The sequence below is a fragment of the Pyxicephalus adspersus genome, chromosome 6 (assembly GCF_032062135.1).
Source record: "Pyxicephalus adspersus chromosome 6, UCB_Pads_2.0, whole genome shotgun sequence".
Lineage (NCBI taxonomy): Eukaryota > Metazoa > Chordata > Amphibia > Anura > Pyxicephalidae > Pyxicephalus > Pyxicephalus adspersus.
This window is the reverse complement of record NC_092863.1, coordinates 107,578,984-107,600,613: the sequence shown is the minus strand read 5'-3', so window position 1 is coordinate 107,600,613 and position 21,630 is coordinate 107,578,984. Positions and strand designations below refer to the sequence as shown.

Sequence of the window (21,630 nt, the reverse complement as noted above, 5' to 3'; positions counted from 1 at the left end):
GGTGCAGGTTGTGGGCACAGATGGCAGGTACAGAGAGGGGGTAAAAAATATGGGCATGGGAAAAGTCAGAGAGAGCAAACAGGGGGAGTGATGGCAGAAGGGTGGCCCAGGAAGAGGTGTAGAATGTGGGCACAGAGGGCGGCATGGTGTGTAGATAAAGTAAAAGACACAGACAGTGGGCACAGAGGAGGGCACAGTAAGTGGTGCAGAGTGGCATGGTAAGGGGGTAAAACGAGGCATAAGCAGTGGGCACAGAAAGTTATACAGAGAGCATGGTACAAGGAGTGGCACATACCAAATGTATAAATATAATATTGGCATATAAACCATACAATGCCCTGTTTGCATCATAGTTGTGCATGGAGAATACGATGATTGGCAGAAGAGGAAATGCCTGCGTGCCCGATGAATGTTTGCTGTGTTTAGTACATAGGAGGTTCAGTGATGGGAACACCCAGCCATGTACAGAGAACATCCATCATCTGTACTTCCCTTCTACAATCTCACTTCTCTGCAGAGATCAGGAGCTGATTACAGACCTCAGACATGGGGGACGCCATCACCTACTCCGTAATGAGCTTCACCAATCGACCAATCTCATCAGGTAATGAGGGAAATTGGGGGTCAGACTGTCCTGGGCCAGAAAAAGGGGGGGGGGACATCCCAGAAAGAGGAACTCCGTGATGACTCATTGGTTAGATGAATTTATTTCCATTCCATTTATTGATCACTTGGATTGATCTGATGATTGATGATCAGTGCCGGGGGGGTCACTATATTTGTCACCAGCATTGTGGCTTTGCCATCGTAGACAGTTTCTGGATATTTCAGATTACGTTTTATCTATCAATTATAGAAAATAGATGTAAAAATGGGAAATGTATTCTAGAGTTGTCACACCAAATCAGAAGTCTTCTAGGTTATTATTTTCCTGCTTGTCATTGAGAATTTCATAGTAAAGACAGCTCAGATACATTGTGACACATACATATGTGCGTGACAACATTCTATAATGTAAAGTCTGTACCACTATAGGGGGTATTTAGGGCTCATTCATATGTATGTCACTGCAATACACGGCCCGTGCTTTGGTGGGCAGGGCGCCATTCATTCTAAATGTCTGGGAACCCTACAGATGTTTTGCAGCCTATTTAGAGCAAGCCGGATGTGTGATGGGATTTACCATGGGAAATGGTTGCCAGGTCACTGATCCATACACACGAAGACCTCAAAAAAGGAAAAGGTTCCATTATAAACTGAGAGAACTCACAAAATCCCATAAAGCCTGGAAAGCGGGGGCTGGAATTGCATGCCAGGAACTCCAAAAGTGAGGAAACCTCCAATGGTTGCAGCAAGAAGCTGAGCATAGCCAAAGGCACCAAAGAGGACATAGGGCAGAGAAATGGTGAAGATGAAAGGTCTGGGGTCAGCAATTTTAGCAGAAATATTTCTCTTTTACAGCCTAAGGTCAGATGAAGACCATGAGGGAATGCTCAGGATGGAAGATTATTAAGAAGCCGGGGGAACTGGAATAGGAATGTAAGGAGAAAAACATTGATAAATATTCTTCCATCACCCAGAGGGATTTATAATATTAGGAGATGGGTGCAGAGCCCATCAACCTACAAATAAAGGCAAATTTTTTTTTAGATTTAGATAGAGGGCAAATCTTCCAATGGGGAAACTTTTATTCCAGGTGGGAATTCCCTCACAATGGAGGGAAATCCTCTCACTTAGTGCCTATAGGTGCATGGCCCATAATGGTTTTATTCCTATAACTCGCCTGCTCCCAGCAGTGCTATAACATTTCATTATTGGTGTTATTTTGTCCCCAGCATTCTGAATACACAGACCTGGCCAAAACATCAAACTTCCATCATTGGTTTTACTTACCCATCACTCACCTAGCCCTCTGCAGGATATCGGACCAGAAATCTGCTACCCTGAAGAGTTCTTTATTTACCAAGCTGCAGAATGGGGACTATGAAAGCATTTATAACATTTCCATCTTCCATTTGAAATGTCAGATGAATTACAAACTCCTCTATCCCACCACACACAAGCCGGGGTCTCATATAGGGCTCTGTGTTGTCACACACATTCAGATATAGAACAGATGTGACAGTATGGTCATTGCTAAATATGTACTCAGGACTGATGTGTGATGGTTTCTGTTTCGGTCATAGCAGCCATTGTCATCAGTAAAAGGGGATCATGACTAGGGTAGCTCGGACCTTTTGCCCAATCCCCACCCCCACACACATATCTCCCCCAACTCCCAGCCACTTGCCAGACCCCCTCCCCTGAATCCTTCCTAATGACACACTGACAACTTGATGCACTTAAATGCCTGGAAAGCAACCCTTTATTTAACAATTTATAACTAATTTAAACAATTTCCATAATTAATAAATTCTGTATCTATATATATATATATATATATACAACTTGAAATAAATTAACATATAAATAACATCCAAAAAACATACAAAATTAACACTCCTTTTAACAATAAAATCCCCCCTAATAACAACAACCATGTTCCCTTATACTAACACAACCAACAGTTTAACCCAAACCATTAGTCCGCAGTCCATTACCATCAATGCCACACTGGCAATTCCTCGGGGGCCTACACCATCCACAACTTAAAGGGGCACCCAACCAATTTGGATAACACCCTCCATAACTTAACCCAGGACTCTTACTTTCCAGCAGACCTTAACCGCCTCAACGGACAAGTCAGTTCCTTCACACCTCTGCACCCCTCCTCGCTCAAAGTGCTCTCTGCACCCCATCCTGCAGGCCAAGAAACCACAAATCGGTACCTATAGCATTCAAATTTACCCCATCTCTCCGTATATAAGGCCGGGTCTCTTCTTCCAGCTCCCAGTGACACACCACTATTCCTCTATTCCTCTCCACAAATCTTTCTAACTGTTTACTTTAATCCTAGCTTTCTTAAGCTTTTCACTGATCTCAACCCCCTCCAACTAGTTCTAGTCATAATATTGGACCATACAATGACCATACCTATGAACTGCAGTGGCAACCTCAAAATGTCCAACTGCACATCCTGGACAAATTTTCTCATGGACCTGCACTCCAAAAGGGGGCCCCCTACCTGAGGCCTACACCTTAGAAATCTATCCTTCAGTTGGGCAAACCCTGGAATCACCCCTCAATTGGAACAACTGCACCATCAAACTCCTACCCCTGTAATCCTTCTTAGACCTCCTAATCCATAAACCCATCTCATCCCCCCCCCCCCCCCCACATACTATGTCCTCCACAGAAATTTCCCCAGGACGTGTCTTAGTCGGACTAACCAACCCCTCAATCCACAAAGCTCCCAAATATGCTATACTAAAAGCCACCCGAGTCAAGTCCCGCCCTAAAAGCAGCTTGAACCAAAACGCCATGCCTAACATCAGTTAACAGATGCAACCGACACCCCTCTAGCAAAATCCCTAGCAAACCAACACAACAAATGGTGCACCTGGTCCCTGCTGGAGCAACACTCCAAACCTGCATACACCGCATCTCCAATTGCCGCATCAACCTAACCACCGGCACAGAGGACACCTAAAACCTGTTGATGGCTTGTTGATGGCTAAGCTGTCACAATACAATTTCACTTTTTTCTTTGCCAACTCTGCCCCCCACAATTCCACTGCCAACACATTGGGAAAAAGTTCCAAAACAACTAAGTTCTGAACCAAACCGTCCACCACCCATTCCTTAGGCCACGCACCATCTACCCCCAAATTTCACACCAAAACCTGTTGCCCCCGCCACTTCAGTATAACGCTCCATATCCACTGCATCCACACGCACCTCCAACCACCAACTACAACCTCCTTGCCAAGTCTACTCGCACCTCCCTAGAAAACTGCACAAAATAGGACACCACCTTCACCCCCCCCCCCCTCCGTAGTGGCTGCCAAGCGCCTACAGAGGACCCTCCCAATCTTTATCACCCTGCAAGCAAACTTAAGCTTCCCTAGCAATGATTGGACCTCCTGCAAGCACATCTTACACCTCTCACCCGCCATCTGCACTTCCTCCCTTGAAGTCTGCATTTTGTCCTGAGGCAGCCTACTTTCCATTGCCACCGTGTCTAACTCATTTCCCAGAAATGTCAATGCTGCACAGGTCCCTCTGTCTTCTCCACTACCAAAGGTACTCTGAACTGCTCTGCTACATGCTGCAAAGTCACCAACAATACCCGGCAAACCGAACTATCAGGTGGACCAATCAACAAGAAGCCATCCAATGGGGGACCGTTTGGTATAGTGACCGACTCCTCCTCTGCCACCATCCGCACCACCCATTCCAAGAAGGTGTTAAACCACTCAAACAGGGTACAAGAGTTTGAACACCCCATGGGCAGGCACCTATCCACAAAATACTCACCTCCACACTTGCACCATAACAGCCTCACGCAATGCGGGTGAACTGGCAACAACCAAAAGGTAGCCTCAATGTCCGTCTTCACTAGCAGAGCCCCCTGTCCATACCGTTTTACCCAATGAATCACCGCATCAAAGGAAGTATATGCCACGGCACATACAGTAATTCAGGTTTGATACAGTTTACATCGTTTACTGACTCCCCAGGAGGAAAGGGAAAATCATGTATCAACTTAAACTTACCTAACTCCTTCTTTGGGACAAGCCCCAAAGGTGAAACCACTAAACCCTCCCCCCACTCATGCAGCCTCCTTTGCCAGTTTCACTGCACCTCTGGGTGCCTAAGAGCCGCTTTTAGATTCCTAGGTTCCTGCGGCATCACCCCATCATACTGGGAATCCAAAACCCCTTTGCAATCCCCTCCCACAACATCTTAGCAGCCTCTCTGTCTGGGTACTTACCTAAAAAAAGGGGCGCATCCTTTACGACCATCACTGGCGTCACCCCCTTTTCCATCACCATCACCCCCTCTCCCTGCCCCTGCCTTAAAACAATGCGAGAGCCATGATTGCCTCCACACCAAGAACACTCATGCCAGAATCTGCAGCCTCCCCTGACTTACACCCTCCTTTGTTTAAAAAGCCAACACACTCCTTTCTTCTTTCTGGCCCGGGTGCTTGTGGAACGCCGCCCCCCCCCCCTGGACATTAACCTCATCCACAGACCAATACCTTTATCGTCCCACCGCAAAGCCTGCCTCACCGCCTTCCTCTAGTGGTACTGTTCTCCATAACGTAGCCAAGCAATCCCGCCATAAAGCCAATAGGCTTCCCTATAGGCTTCCCTATTCGTATCGAGATAGTCTCCCCTGTTCATGTCCAGCTTCCTCACAATCTCCTTTGAGCCCTTAATCACTTCTTGCACCCACCATGATCCAGTGGCCTGTCCCCCACCCGCCATCCACCCCCAATCCCTGTTTTCACCAAAACAAAACCACTTGCCTATCTGCATTATACAACCACCCCCCCACCCCTGCTGCCTCCAAAACCTACATCCCTCCTATTCAAATTGTACATCCCCCCCACCTGGCCTGCGTTCTCTGATTATAAAGGTTCCCCCTCCAACAGGGGAACTTCCAGGATCGAAGCCGCACCCACCCCGTGTCATATCTGGGTGACGCCTGCTCCTGTGGCCTAGCCGAGGCTGCCATCTACAGCCCTTACACCACGTGGCCCGAGGACCTTGAGCTGGCAGGGCACCACGCCCTTGCCCAAACGGACACCCACTGGACTTCCCAGGCCACGCCCTCTGAAGGACTGGCCTTCTCACTCTTCTGCCAGGGCCCCACATTACACGAGGCCCAGGCTTCAGGTGAGGCCTGGCCAGGTGGTGCCTGCACCCCAGGAAAATGGGGGCTGCGCTTCTTGCCAGCCTCAGACCCCACAACTGGATGGAGTCCTCTGAAGTTCCCCAGAACAGGAGGCCCCGGCACCGGATGGGGCCCCCGCAGCCAGAGCCTCACCCTGAATTAAACGGGGACTGTGCTCCTTGCCAGCCACACTCCCTCCGGGAAACAGGGTGCCAGGCGCCTAGCCCTGGCAAAAAGTTCTGGGCTCAGGCGCACCAGAGGTTGATGCCTCTGAGGCCGCAACCCCTAATCTAGCTGAAGTGGAACCACAGCAGCCCTAAGCTGCTGCAATAATGTGTCAGTTGACTCCATATTGCCTACCTGCTTCTGTTCCTTACTCCCTTTATCGCTTCTTATCTCCACCTACTTTACCTTCTGACCCAACCCTTCAGCTAACCCCTCCTTTCTTTTGCAATGCAATCCCTAACCCTTTCCCCTCTTTCTTGGGCAGCCCGAGCACCCTGTCATGTAGCCCCTGCCCTTAGTTCCTTGCTGCGGGCCTCTCTGGAGCAGAATCTGGAGCCAAACATACCAATTACCCCAAACAGCCTCCTATTCACGTCCATGATTGTGCTGAAAATGTATAGATATCACATGTATAATACACACATGATATTCCTTGTATGGGGGTGAGATAGTGACCGGTTTATTGTATTCTTATATTGCCTTATACTGTATTTTATGATGATCCCATTCATTACATTGTATGAGGGACAAAAACAGGCAGAAATGCCTTGAGCAGTTGTATTGTAGCAGCACATTGCAGTGCATGCATCTAGTGAAAACACCCGACATTGCTTTCCATGCCATGTCTGGTGTGCTTTTCATGATCTCCTGCAAATTAGACACAAGGGATGATTTGCTAAAAGAATATTGGCTGTTCACTTAGGCACTGGAATCCATTGCAAGTGGGAAATTCATTTTGCTAATAATACCAAATGCCATGGAAATATATATGAAAAAATGTAATTGCTTATGATTCACTTGGGTCATCAGGACTTCAGCTTATTCACTAAGCTAAGTGGAGAATCTCTTTTGGAGATATCTCACTTTTCTAAGGCAAAAGGCTTGGTAAATCATCTTCTAAGAGGAGCATTGTTGTGATTACTATGGTCTTATCAATTGCTCCCCATTGTGCACAGATAATATAACAGACATTTTGGTCAGAGTGTTAGCTCTCAGATGATAAGAGTTGTCTCTGAGTTCTGAGAAGTCTAGGTGAAAGATGAGGAATAAGGACATTCATGTTATGAGCAAGCAAAGGTTTCATCCACCGACAGGGATGACAAAATGTAAACCAAATGACCACAAATTCTGCATACAGCATACTGCTAACTTCATGTGAAAGTGTTAGATCTCCAGAACTATTTGTCCATAAAAATGTAGAAATGAAGGTTTGGGACCCTGCTCACTAAAAGAATTGGGCATTGATATCACCTGCCATGGCAGGGAGCATACCAGCAGATCTGTGCTCAGTGCATGGACACTAGGGAATTCCAGCTTCAATATCTATCCCTGTCTGGACTATGGGCTACACAATGAGGGAACTTCCAACTACAGAGGTGCTAAGAGGTGGTGAGAGGGCTGTGAACTGCCCAATGTAAGTATAGAGGGTGCCATACTTGCACCAGCATACCATATGCAGGTTTAATTCTTTTCTGCTAGTGAACTGCTGTTGTTAACATTTCCTAAAAATGTGATGTGTCAATTGTCTCGTCCCCCAACGACAACCAATATACCCCCTCCAGACCCTAATAATCACCAATATACACTTTCAGGCCCCACTATCATTCATCATCTCCCTAGCCCTCATTGACCACCACTGTACTCCTACAGCCCCCTCTAATAACCAAACCCTTGGAGCCCTTACTGACCTCTACTTTACCCCAAGAGTTCACTCTAACCCCCACTGTACTCTGCTGGCGCTATTGAGCTTCCACTATACCCCTCCGCCCACCACTGACCTCCTCTATATATCTACAGACCCTTGTAACCTCCAATATACTCCTCAGGCTTTCACAGATGTCCTCTTCACTTCTTCCTCCACCACTGGGATATCCAATTGTATGATTAGTATGATTGTGGCTTAGCAGAACATGGATGTGTGTGGTGTCTCGAGGTGTCTTGATGACATGTATTGAGGTGAGAACCACCACTGGGAAGGGGATGTCATCGAGCTTACAACACCAAATCAGCTAGAAACTGAAGGTTTAACCCTCCCCTATTCTTCTGATTACTGCACAGGTGCTGGAAAAGACATCCAATGTAGGGTTTGAAGAGCTTGGAAACAGATGCTAAGACTCATTATTGAGTTCTGATGTCTGACCTGGAAGGTACCATGGTGCCCTGCAGTGGCTCTCCATCACCTGCTTTCCATACTTCTATCTAACACTCTGCATTATTAGTTACCGACGGAGAAAATACAATAGCATTGGATAATAAACAATATTTAATGATAGGAAGGTCTAGTCTACAAGAGCTGACAATCCAATGGGGATGCAAAGGAGAAGGCTATAGCATAAAGCTGCGTACACACTTGCAATTTTTGTAGTTGGAAAGGATCTTTCACGATCCTTTCCAACGACAAGGGACTGCACGATGCATGAACGGTGCTGTACATACAGCACCGTTCATGCTCTATGGAGAGGGGAGGGGAAGAGCGACGGAGCGGCACCCTGCTGAGCGCTCTCCCCTTCCCTTTCATTAGGATCGGTTGTCGTCCATCGTCCGTGGATCCGGCAGGGCGGTCGTCCGGACGATGGACGACACCGACTGTACACACGGCAGATTTTCGCCCGATAATTGGGCGATGCCGATTATCGGGCGATAAAAATCTGACGTGTGTACGTAGCTTAAGTCGGTTCACCTCATAATGGTTTCTGATTTACTAAAGTTCAGTTCCTGGGTGTGAATGAAATGAACTGAAATAAACCGCTGTTGTTTCTTTTTGATTCCAGATTCTACACAAAGGGAAGACCCCATGGTCACATATACAGATGTGAGGATGAAAGAAAATAGGAAGACAAAATCTAACATTACCCAAAAAGGTGAATTTCCATTCCTGCTGTAGCGCTGTCAATGGGTATTTTGCCAGGTCCCTCAGGAAGTGGGAGGTGGATGATATCTGTTTGGGGATCCTATAGAGTAGATACAATCTGACCCCACAGGCACTGATGGTTGTATAGACTTTTAGAAGAGTTGTTTCTCCTTAATACAGAAGAGTCAGCCAGGCCAGGCTTAAATAAAGATTTTGTGAGACTGAAATTAGCTTCAGAGGTTATCCGATTGTCCAAGATCTCTTCATCTGATTTTGCAATTTCTACTTGATATAGAAGGGTAGATAAACCTTTTATTTAAGGCAAGCTGCCTGAAGCTTCCTAGGTTAGGTGACTTGGGTATTCCAGGAAGCTTTGGGCTGCTCCTTTGGTGCATGTCTGGTCTCAGGTATACACATAAGGGGCATAACCAGGCACTGGAAAAGAAAGTGCCGATCTCACGCATGAGCAGTGAGATCAGGAAACTTTTTAGCTACAGAAGGATTTGTCACCCAATCTCGTGCTTCTGCCTTGCAAGATCAGGTGACAGGCAAAAGAAGGAAGAAGACAGAAAAAGCTTGCAACGCCCAGAGAAAGAAAAGTTCTGCACCCAATCGAGGCCAGCTCGAGAGGGATTGGGGCGCTACAGAGGCAAAGGTAAGTGGTATTTCTTTATTTTACTGACAGTTCCACTTTAAGATTTGTGACATTGCTTGATGAAATAGCTTAAACAAGTTTTATGGAACTACAAATCTACAGATCTTCTAAAGAGACTTTTCAGATGTGTGATATTTTTTGCAGATTCCAGGTAATGGCACCCGTTCTGATATCTGTAACCTGTTATCTCAGTGTCTTTACAGCCAGAAGTCTCCACGCACACATACGCCTGTGTTACCAAACCCAAGAAAGCAGCAGAAGCAGAAAAGGAAAAAAAGTCTGCCAGGATGAAGAAAGGTAGAGCAAGTAATATGTAACATAGAAAATATCTGTTCATTTATCCAGGCCAGGCTTTCTCAACATATTTTTACAGGTTTTGAGGAACAAAGTATATTAGTGTGGTTATTAGTAGAAGAATGTCTCTTACATTGCTAACCAGTGGGAAGAATGTCACCCTTACAGATAGCCAAAAAGATCATTGGAGTCACTTACACTGACCTGAGAGGGACAACTTGCTTATGGCTCAAGAAACCCTCAGCAACCTCCAGAGAGAGCTTGGTTGGGAATCATTGATCTAGGTCATGGTATATCTCAAAGTATTTAGTCACATCCAAGCAACTTCTAATTCCAGTTCCAATAAGAGCCAAGACAATACCCCAGTACCCCAGTTCCAAGGACTCTTTTCTGCTGCTGCCTATTATGGAGACTGGGGAGGTAAAATAAATAAATATAAATTAAAACTCAACCTTAACCTATTGGGTTTGGATCCATAATTCACTAAGCAATGGCTAGCAGCAGGATGGAGGGAACTAGCAGCACCACTACCAAGCATAATACTATCAGTGGTGGTAGATAGAAAGAGATCCAGGTAATACATGTTTTCACAAGGTAGCAAAAGACAGATTACTCCAAGCCAAGCCTTGCCCCTTGTGAAATGGCCGGCCCTTTTCAGTCACTGCAGGGAGATGATGAAAGTTAATGTGATACATTACTCTGGAGTCAGGCTTACAGAACGGACTATTTAATGAAAAAGGCAATGAGTTTAGTGATTGCAGCTCAATTTCAGAGAAGGTTTTCTCTAAAAATGGTTTCTGCCATCTGCCACCAGCGCAGAAGAAATGACATTTATTAAAATGAACCAATCCAGTAGCTGCACCACTATCAATCACCCTTTGATGAAGGAATGAAAACCTGAAAGCAAGAAAATAGAAATTCTATGTTTTGTTACTGAAACTAAAGTCCTCGTTGAAGAATGTTTTCTTAACTCCCGGTGGCAGCCCCAAGTATTCTAGCTCCTGGATATGGATAGATGAGATGGGGAGAATGAAGAAAACTATCCCCAAAAGTCGGGATGTCAGTGAAACCTGTAGAAAAGCATCCTAAGTGTAAAAAGGTAAAATACTTTTAGGGAAACACATAAAAGCGGCATATTTGTATAAAACCCTTCTTACTACCTAGGATATATCACATGACTTACTGGTTGGTAGCTTGAGCTCTGGATGAGCACAAATTGCAGATGTTAGTCATGATGGCACTCTGTGTGATATCTGTAATGGTTCCTCATTATGTACCGTTATCTCAGTCTCTCCACAGCCGGACGTCACCACGCCCACATACGCCTCAGTTAACAACACCAAGAGGGGGAAAAAAAACAAGATAAAGGAAGGTAGAGTTTTCATATAACACGTGTATATAAAGCTTCTTTATTCATTCAGGCCATGGTTTGTCCAGTATTAATTGGTTACATCCAGCCGGACTTATTGAAATATTGAAAATGTTTTATATCTGGTCCAAACCACTAAATCCAGTTCTTTCACTCAATAAGTTCCAGGAAAATCCTCCATTTATTTCCACATAGATACAACAAACTCCTTATCCAATCACCATGGATGGGTGTTGCTTGTTCAAGAACATGATGGGAGGAGTGAAATTTGATGAAGCTCCGTGTTCTAGTTGTATAATCTCATCCTCGGGGTCAGGAAGTCTGCACAGGTGTTAGACCTTTTATTTATATGACTGGAGAGAAGTTATATATTTTATGTGGAAGACAAAAGGATTTGAGGGTCATCACCCTATTGGGGGTGTTTGTTTCACTTACATAGTTGGCACTTTTATTTATTTTGCATATCCCTTTTTACCGAGAACATACTTTGGTCTCGTGAATAAATTTACCACATATGATGGTGCTGTAAATTTTCATTTTATGGATTATAATGTTTATTTTCTTTTGGTTTGGATGGATGTGCTTGGAAGTCTATGATGTAGTTTATGGATTAAATTATTTCCCACATCAGACTCCACCCCTGAGGAGCTCACAGTCAGGACAGACCAGTGCAGTATCTGCTACAATTCCATCTATAGCTCAGGGATCTTTTTGTTATTTGAGTGAGAAAGTTTGTACACCATTAAAGATTTGCATGTCCCCCCATTTTTCTATTTATCACACATGGATAGCAGTATCAGGTGGAGGAGGTCAGTATAAGGCTGTGATCTCTTCTGTATGAAGGATTTATATGCACAATGTTATCTCAGTCTCTCCACAGGAAGAAAACAAGACATTGTATGTTGTGATTGACAAACCCAACATGGCAACAAAGAAGAAGAACACAACTCCTACCAAGGCGCAACAAGGTAGAATTTTCATCATGGCCCAAATTATAAAGAGGACCTGTCATTTACACAGCTTATGGGTATTTTTTATAAATTAAGTAAAACGGATAAAGATAAATGATAGCCAACATCTCAAAATGACCCTCAAACCTTTGTATTTTTGTTTGTGTCCCTTGGTCCTTTTTGGATTTTCCTTAGCCCTGTGGTATGCAGTTTCCATTCTTAGCCTCTTTAACATTATTACAGGAATGGCAGAAGAACTCTGCCAATCTCTGTGACCAGAGAAACGACTCCTTCTTCCAGCGTCTCTATCACTACCTACCTAACAATATTTCCTATTGGCTGTCATCTGTGGCTTCAAAATCAATAAACCATGATGGAAATTAGAGAATTGCTTACAATAGCCCACTGTGATTTGACCTCATTCCTTTTCTTGGCCCCATATCCTTACCTGAGCATATTATAAAAAGACCTTATTATTTCCCATGATGACAATTACTTATAAAAGCATTTTATGGGTTGACCCCCAATCTCCCCATGACCCTAATTTCATGCAATAGCACATTGTTGGTGGACCCCCTTCATTCTCATTGCCTTATTTCCTCTCATAATACTCATTACTTAATAGTAGCACATTGTGACTGGACTCCATTCTTTGTCTTTGCACCAATTTCTAATGATAGAACCTCTTTCATTTTCATGGTTCCAAATCTGTAGCACATTTGACGGTGTAGCCCATTTCTTTCTTTCCCCAGTAGCAGCTCCACTTTCTGCTCTTGGGGTGATACCATCAGTATATCCAATGCCAACTAAATATTTTCTTTACACGCCTGAATTTTTGGATGATGAAAATTTTTTAAATGAGTTTAAACAACCCTAGGATCTGCTTTGTATACACAGCTACTTCCACAGATCCCCACAGGACCACCGGACAACAGAAGCTCTGACCAATAATTCCATCCACGGCTCACTTCCTGCTCTGAATCATGTGACTGCCTCAGAGCTGCCCCTTTACCCCAGAGGGCTAGAGTAATCCCACAGATGCGCTCCGTCTGTGTTATGTCACAGATATAATTTGTGACAGTTTATGCAAATATTGATGGGCTGAATTTGAAGTGTACAAAGAGAGATAACACAAAGACGTGAAAGAATATACTATTTATTAATAAAGACAGATGGATAAAACAATGCAGTTACAAAGAGATAGATATAACAAGGAGCTGCGGAAGTGAGTTGCATTCATCCAAGGAGTCTTCCAAATAACGGCTTGGCAGATGATCAAAAAAACATGTTGCATACAGTTACTTCTGGTCAAGACTAGTTATTAAACATGGCAATGTGTTTTTAACTTCCCATTAACTAAGACAATGGCCAGTGTTTGACCAGTACCGACCAATGATCAGTATTTTACCTTATAGGGATTCCAGTTACAGGATATGCTGCATTCCTTTAGGATGACCTCATATATAGTATACGTATATCAGATTATACTGGTAAAGCATTATTGTTGGTGAGACATAATTGATAATAAATAAATTGTGCTAACCCAACAACAGACTGCTGGTGGAAGAGTGAACACCTCCTGAGCTGCCTTTGCTTTAGCACTCTGATGGCGGGTTTAGTTACCTGCTGATCACTTAACTTTCTCTATATAGGAAAGTGACTGGCAACAGGAAGTTGTACTAAGCTCTGTTCCAGGTTCCTGTCTGCATTCCCTGATCCTGACCTTTAGTATACTGACCCTGGTGCTATCTGACCGCTCCTGATTACCGCCTGCCCGATCTTTGTCTCTGTTTGACTACTCTTCTGCCTTTCGCTTGTGATCCTAACCAGTCAGCAGTTACCTGCCCTTGTGTTTACGGGGGCAACAAGCTGGGCATTGCCTCCTAAAGTCCATCACCCATTGTGGGGTGCGCTGGTGAAGCTGGAGGCTGATACCTTAGACTCTAAGCCCTGTATATGTCCCAGTCAAGTGGGCTGGCAACACGGAGGGTCCACCATCCCACCTGTAACAGCTACATTACCATTTCATATAATAAACCACTGAAAAACAGCAGAACAGAGGTTGTGAACTATACAGTCTTTAGACTCTTCTCTGTACATACTACAGTCTGCTTGGTAAATTAATCCCCAGAAGAGGTGAACATAAGAAGGAAACAAAATGTAGAAAAGGTTATCACAGTTTTTCAACTTGTTGGCATGGTGTTATCTCTCTTCATCCCAGATGGCTTCGGCATCATCCCCAAGGGCGTCATAGCTTTAGGTATTTACCATCAAGTTCAATCTGTGTATGAATTCTGTGCCCAAAATTACATTTCTGTACCTAAAGACTATTTAAACTGAAATTATCACAAACTAAACCTTAAACCTGCCTTGGAGCCTTCACAGTCAGTTAGAGAACACCATATACAAGAGTCTTGACCTAAATGATGATCCTGCCAAAGGTATTCCATATACATTCTCATATAAAGTGTAAATGTCTTCTTTTCAGAACATTCCCCAGAGTGTGAAGTTGGTCCGATGCTCCAAGAGACGACAAACAATCAAAAGAGAAATTCACCCACACAAAGGGACATCCAGCCCAAGACCCATCTTGTGATAGGTTAGTCCTTCCATAAATTAAAGCCGCCATCGTATTGTGTCATTTGAGGGGTCTTTAGTCAATTATCTTTTCCTATTTTTATGTTTTCATAATCAGACATAACTATAATATATACAATTGTGTTCAGAATAATAGCAGTGCATAAAAAGTGCTTCTCATAGCTTTTATTTCCATCCACACAAATACATTAGGAACTCTGCACATTATATTTCAAATCACATAAAGGAATAATTGATCAAATTTGTGTTATTTCTTTACAGAAAGTGAGGAAAGGGAATATCAGGCTGTCTGTGTTCTTTAAAAACATTCACTGAATAAACTGAAATATGATTCCAGGTTTTCCTTTCAGTCACTGAACTAATATTTAGTTGTATGACCTCTGGTGTGGGAACCGCTGCACATCTGTGTTGTATGGAGTCCACCAGCTTTTGTCACCTGTGACCAGGTATTCCAGCCCAGAATGATAGGATAACATTTCACAATTCTTCTGCATGGTGTGTTTTTTCATTTTTTATGCCAACCCACAAGTTTTCTATTGGATGAAGGTCGAGGGATCCGGCTGGCCACTTCATGTCAATCTTGTTGGTCTGGAACAAAGACGTTGCTCAATTACTGGTGTGTTGGGGTCGTTGTCTTGTTGAAACAGCAATTTCAAGTATATTTCCTCTTCCTCTTTCCACCTTCTTGCCAATAGCTCGGGGGCTTTGCGGAGGCTTCTTGCTGATAACTCAGAGCTTTGCGGGTGCTTCTTCTCAATAGTTTGGGGGCTTTGAGAGGGCTGGTTGCTGATGGCTTGGGCTCCTTGCGGGGGCTTTTTGTCAATAGCGCTGGGCTTTGCGGAGGCTTCTTGTCGATAGCTTGAGGGCTTTGAACGAGCCATTTTACTCATATTTTCAGAGAGAACTCCACCATAACTGGAATGTACAAAATTTGATGCCTTCCTGCCTTAACTAAAGCCTGGAATTCACATAGAATGAATGATTCGCTATTTCAACTCAACACTGAAATTTTTTTCCATGATTGTTGGGTATGTTGATTTTCTGTGAATAATTAGATTAGTGAAGTTGGACTGCTATTATTCTGAACACATCTTTATTTGTTTTAATATACAAGGATGTGGAATATTTCTGTGTTTAATTTTATCTAAGATCTTTGGCCTTGTTTTCTGGATCACCCAGCTTCACTTCTGAAAGTGTATTCTCTCCAGCCTTGGAGATCTTAAGTAAATAGGGGGCTTTAAATCAATTTAGTACAAAATCCAGGTTATTACCCTGTGAAAAGCTGATATCCTGTATATATCAGAGCCCATGAGCTCCTTGTGACCAATATGAAATTTGTCTATTTAACACAAAGCTTCCACTATAAATCCAAAAATATTATCATTTTGAAGAGTTCATCAATTTTTCAGTCTTGCATGACAGGTCCTCTTCATTCTTTGTTTCCTGGATGTGGTTTGCTTGTCGTTATCATTAATTAGACTTTGATATTTTTACCTCCAGACAGAAGACATGCGATACTCCTGGTCTGTGTACTTATTGGCATTTCTCTGGTTATCCTGATCACTGTGATATCTCTGAGGGCCACAGGTAAATACGGATACACTGCATTATATAGAAGTAACATGCTGGGGGATTGTACCTGGGATGTGGCCTCTTCATTAGTGGTTTTGCATGGAGATGATGTGGATTAGGTTTCTGATTCTATTTCCAGGAAAGACCAGAATTCAGGCATTTGTGCCAGTTTATCAGGTAACTTGTAGGTCTGAAAACTCACCGGCTACCAAAATTTTAGCCCTTAATAGCCACAAGATGAATCATCTACATTACCGGCAACAACATTACATGTGGGCTACACATAACCTGTACAAGACTAAGGGCAGTGGGAGGGGCCAAGCAGCTCCTCCTACTATAGGGTGTCTGCAGGAAAGATTAGAAAGGGGGCGGATACAAGACCAGTCACCCAGTACAAGCGGAGGGCACAGAAGTGACTGGTCTGTCTTACAGGAAACAACTGCACAGAGGCAAGGAACAGGAGTTGTGACAAGATGGATTGCTGCACAAATGTGAAGGAAACACACAAAGGACACGTAAATCCAACAAACGGTACAAACACACGCTTGTATTTAGTTAATATCTTTTCTTTTTGCCTGGAGTGCAGCTTTAAGTCTGTGATCACATGACATGTAACTGTATGGTATAATAGGACTCTTTAAAGTTTCTGACAGCAAAGAAAACCAACCTGATATAGAGATCAATTCTCTAAACTGTGTATTATTTTATTTGCATTTGTATTTTTATTAGCGAAAATTTCCTCGACCTTCTGATGGGTCTGCGAAATTTTGTGGATGGGCCTGCGAACCGATTTTGCGGATCCATTGGAAGTTCCAGGAAATCATTACAGGAGGATTCCCAGGGCTGAATTCATTCATGCAGACTTGGGAATCCTTCTGTGTGCAATCCTCGGACACTAGAGGGTAAATGGGGACAAGTCTCCCCATTCAAAACCTTTAGTGCTCTCTGATTGGTAAGGAAAGGAAAATCCTGATGACGCTTGAGCACACGGGGAACGCACACTGAGCTGATCAATGAATTTATTGATCAGCACAGCCCGCGGGACTTTTTTTTTCAACATTTTTTTTAAAGGAAAAGTTGATCTCGGTCAGTGAATTTTGGTAAGCGGGAACAGCCATGTTAAGGCAATTTCCTGCTGATCCCAGATCAGTTTACACCTATCTATCATGGCCTCGGTTTTCAACATGTTGGGAGCAGTGAATAACACACAAGCAGCTCAAGCATATAGTTATATCACTTCTTCTCAAATCTTTATTATCACATTGCAATTTATATACTCAGACAACAAGGTGGAAGACACTTAGTAGTTAGTCAGTAACAAGAAACCTAATTAACAACTTCACTGAGCAAGATGTTTCAAGGTAAGAAGTCTCAAGGTAAGGATGGAGCAAATATTGGCCTACTGATAAGGAGGATATAACTAGTTATAGACACAACTCAATTATCTGCAAAATATAGCAAAAACACAAAAACAACCTAAATTCAAAACTCAGCAAAATTATATTCCTTACATTTCCCTTCCTTTTATCCTTGAACAAAGGATAACTACCTGACTTCATACCTTTGTTTCTTTACATGCAAATAAACAGCCCCAGGTTCTTCAGCACACATAACTCGAGGAAGATGAATGATTCTAGATTTGCATATTGACAATAACAATTTCAGGGAGTCATAGGTTTGACAGTTATTACAAAAGTTATACGGGTTATGGAGTAAATATAAATCACTTTCAGTGTCATCAGTGTCATTATAGATATTGATAAAGACTCTAAGCAGTATGCTGCCTAGAGTGGAGACAGCAATCAAACAAGAAGTTAACATATCCTGAGTACTATGCCTATCAGATAAGCAAAAACTACAAATATTATATATTTCTTTGACAAGACGTTCCCATATGTTACCCTGGAAATCAGTTCAGTCACTATACTCAAATCCTCGCTGGTGCATAGCCAGGGAAGAGCAATTCTTTAGGTAATGGCTTGCTTGGGGACAAACGAAGGGCCCATCTTGAGGGTGATAGTGGCTAATAGTTGTGACCCATACAAGGCAAAATATGACCATCAGGGCTCTAAAACTGCAGACAAGCAACCAGGCTGGTACTTGTGGATCAAGAAACATCATCCTGGCGCTGGATCGTGGTACTTTTTTCACTCTTGAAGCGTGTATCCAGGTGGGTCCTTCACTGGTCAGCACAGTTTTTCTATGGTGGCCGGGGGTCCAAAGGTTGGATCCAAGGATTTGTGCTTGTGCAGAGCTTTAACCAACATTACGTCTCCAGGCTTGAATGGGTGCGTCGGCTGATCTGTAGGGAGAGGAAAAGAAAGAGAGATATCTCCGTAGTTGCTGTTCAATTTTCATTAAGTTTAGCTACATATTGGTCTTGGATTTGTTGGACATCCCCTGGGTAATAAAATTAAAGGGTCTTTAGCCCAGGGGGTAGGAAAAGGTCTTCCCATTAAAATTTTAAAAGGTGACAGCTTATTAACGGGGTTAGGTGTCATTCTTATTTCTGCTAGTATGGCTGGTAGGTATTGGTCCCACTTATGGAATGTCCCTCCAGTTGTGGTTTCTTGTGTTGTGGTTTTAATGCTTTTATGTCCTATACCATGGATTTGAAAAACAATGAGGGGTACTGCTATTTTGGGCAGCCCTACTATCCTTCCTTTTGGCCAGATTACAAAGGAATCCAAGGTCAATCCTTCCTTTTCCCAGAAGTCAATGTCCTTTGGGGTATCAAAGGCCTGTAATTGTGTTAGAAGTATGTTGGTTTCAGTGGAAGCTGTGATAACTTCATAACCAGACAACCTTTGTGCTGTTATGTGTTGGGTGGTTAAATCTAAGCAAGTGTAATACAGCATGAGATGTGTAAATTGTCGTCTCATGACCCAAAGTTAGACGGAGAGACACTCTTAAAGTTAGAAGTGAGACACTGTCTACAGCCAATGCACACGCTGCCAGCACACGCAGACAGACTGGCATGCCTTGCACAGTAACAGGCAGTGTCTTAGAGACATACGCCACACTCAACGCCTCAATTTACCTCCATGCATCCAAGCAAGCACAGCAGCCATGGTTTTATAATTCTCCCTTTGGGTTCACAACCAGTGACATCCCCAGAGATCCCATCAGGTCTCCTCCTAACAGGTTATGGACAACTAGGTAATATCTTGAATGAGTGACGTGTAATGTATTCTCCATGTACTGTACATATAGGAATATGAGGTGTGCATCTCGTAGGGGGTGATGACGTTTCCCACAGAGGGCCCACCAGGTGTAGAATGACCTGACCAGGATCAGAGGACAGAAGAAGTCGCTCCTGTGTCTAGTAAGAAGTCTATCAGGAATTGTTCTACTTCTAATGTTTACTAAGTTTTTTATTAAGTTTTCATCAGCCTGGTCAGAGATCTGTAACATAGTGGTGGTGGAGTCCCTGTACATGGGGCTTGGACGATTTAGGCAGCTCAAAAGATCCTGCAGCATCCTTTGTCAATAACTGAGCAAAAATGTTTGGGGCATCTAAAGTGCTCCAGTTGTCAATAATCATTTTGGCAGTGCGCCCATGTTCAGGAATCATTCCATTATTCAGTGACTAAGTAAATACTATACTCAGATCTCCTCCTAATCTTAAACCTGCTTTTTCCTTTCCTAAACCTTCCAGCATGATCACTTATAGGTTCTCCTGGCTTTTGCTTGCATGCTAATGCAGTGGCCATGGATTTCCTATTTCCGTGTAATCTTACAAACTCAGTGTGTAACTCTTCCGGTAACTTTTTATAGTGTGCTTCAGTTATAAAGGAATTATTATTTACATTTCTTTGTGCAGAAATTGGGATGGCCAGGGTTGGTATGTTGGTATGCACACCCCCAATATACAACTGATATGAAATTTAGAGAAAAATCCCTCAAGTGGGAATGGATCGGAACATTTTCAGTTCTCCGTTCCATTTTTCAGGTGTGATGTAAAGGGGTCGGTGTAATGATCTCATGCTCTACAGTTGACATTATCAACAGGAGTTTCCCCGGGAATATTATAGGGGGCATCCCTGTTGTCAGGTTTCTGGCACACTTTTATATGTTTTTTTTTTTTCATTTATATATTTCCCATAGTTGCAGTATAAATTACAGTATAAATATCAGACGATTGTACACAGTTATTGTTAGTTCAGTAGGTAGCTGCAGTGCTTGCTGACGTCGTGTTCCCAGGACCGCTTACCAAAACGCAGCTTAGGTCACGTTACTGCTTGCCTGAGGCAGTGAGGACTGACCCAACATCACCTTGGCAACCAGATTAGTACACAAACTTATCTTATATACAATATTTCCTAAGCTTCTATATCATGCAACAAAATTCTTATACTCTGTACATTAAAACAGAGGCCACAAGTGCGCACATATTCAATAAAAGATTTCCCAAATCTTCCTATTTAAGGACCCAGTCCTTCTATGAGGGAGCCTACATTGCCACAGTGCTTAGGTTCATAAGATATCTAAAGGGACACAGGGGAGGGCAGAGGAAGAAAAGGAAATTTCTACTTACCCGATCCTGGTCCTTTTAATGTAGGTAGATATCCCACTTCTGACACCAAACTGTTAAGGCAATCTCCTATTGATCCCAGATCAGGTTCCCTTTTTATTGTGGCCTCTGTTTTCAATGCGTTGGGAGCAGTGAATAACACACAAGCAGCTTAAGCATGTAGTTATATCACTTCTTCTCAAATATTTATTATCACATCACAGTTTATATAGTCAGACAACAAGGTGGAAGACACTTAAGTTGCATACACACGTGCAATTCCTGTTGTTGGAAAGGATCTTTCACAATCCTTTCCAACGATAAGAACCGCAAGATGTAAAGGTTTGTTCATTGTGTATACATTGCCCTCCTTGTCCGGTCTAACCTTTCTCGTTTGTCACCTGGACTGACCTCTGTTTGAATCCGACCACTGGAGATATCTCACCTAGCTTCGGTGTATGACCTTTGTCTCTGACCTATCTCAGTATTACATTGGGGTTGCTGTTAGTTACCTCCTGGCCTTGTCGGAATCCCTGGGTTTCTGGTCTTCCACCAATCCCTGCTCTCCAGATGCCATCCCATGAACAAGCCACTTCTGAGGGGCAACAATGTGCGGGGATGGGGTAACTAGCCTCCGGAGGCTGAGCAGTGGCTTCACTATAGGTGAGGGGGGAGGGGGTGTTAGATTGGGGGATTGGGGGTTCATCTTTATTACAGGGCTGTCTTCTTATTGTGGCAACCACACAACACATCTGCCAGATTACCCACCATGGCCATGAGAAGCGCCTGCACACAATGCCAATCCTGCTGCTTGGAATGGAC

General features: G+C 43.4%; 1 protein-coding gene across 3 annotated transcripts in view; it reads left to right on the top strand.

Annotated features, from left to right (window-relative positions):
• The first annotated feature begins 515 nt into the window (after positions 1-515).
• LOC140332641 (uncharacterized) overlaps positions 516-21,630 on the top strand; it is a 34,741-nt gene continuing 13,626 nt past the window's right edge. Inside the window, exons 1-8 of one of the 3 annotated variants that reach the window (XM_072413834.1) lie at positions 516-604; positions 8,778-8,867; positions 9,705-9,809; positions 11,095-11,178; positions 12,045-12,143; positions 14,614-14,724; positions 16,224-16,310; positions 16,728-16,826. In XM_072413834.1, coding sequence (XP_072269935.1) covers positions 547-604; positions 8,778-8,867; positions 9,705-9,809; positions 11,095-11,178; positions 12,045-12,143; positions 14,614-14,724; positions 16,224-16,310; positions 16,728-16,826 — 733 coding nt within the window. In that variant the 5' untranslated portion in view covers positions 516-546. Of the gene's footprint in view, positions 605-1,471; positions 1,540-8,777; positions 8,868-9,704; positions 9,810-11,094; positions 11,179-12,044; positions 12,144-14,613; positions 14,725-16,223; positions 16,311-16,727; positions 16,827-21,630 lie in introns of those variants that run through there. The other 2 variants (XM_072413835.1, XM_072413836.1) reach the window with 2 other exon arrangements.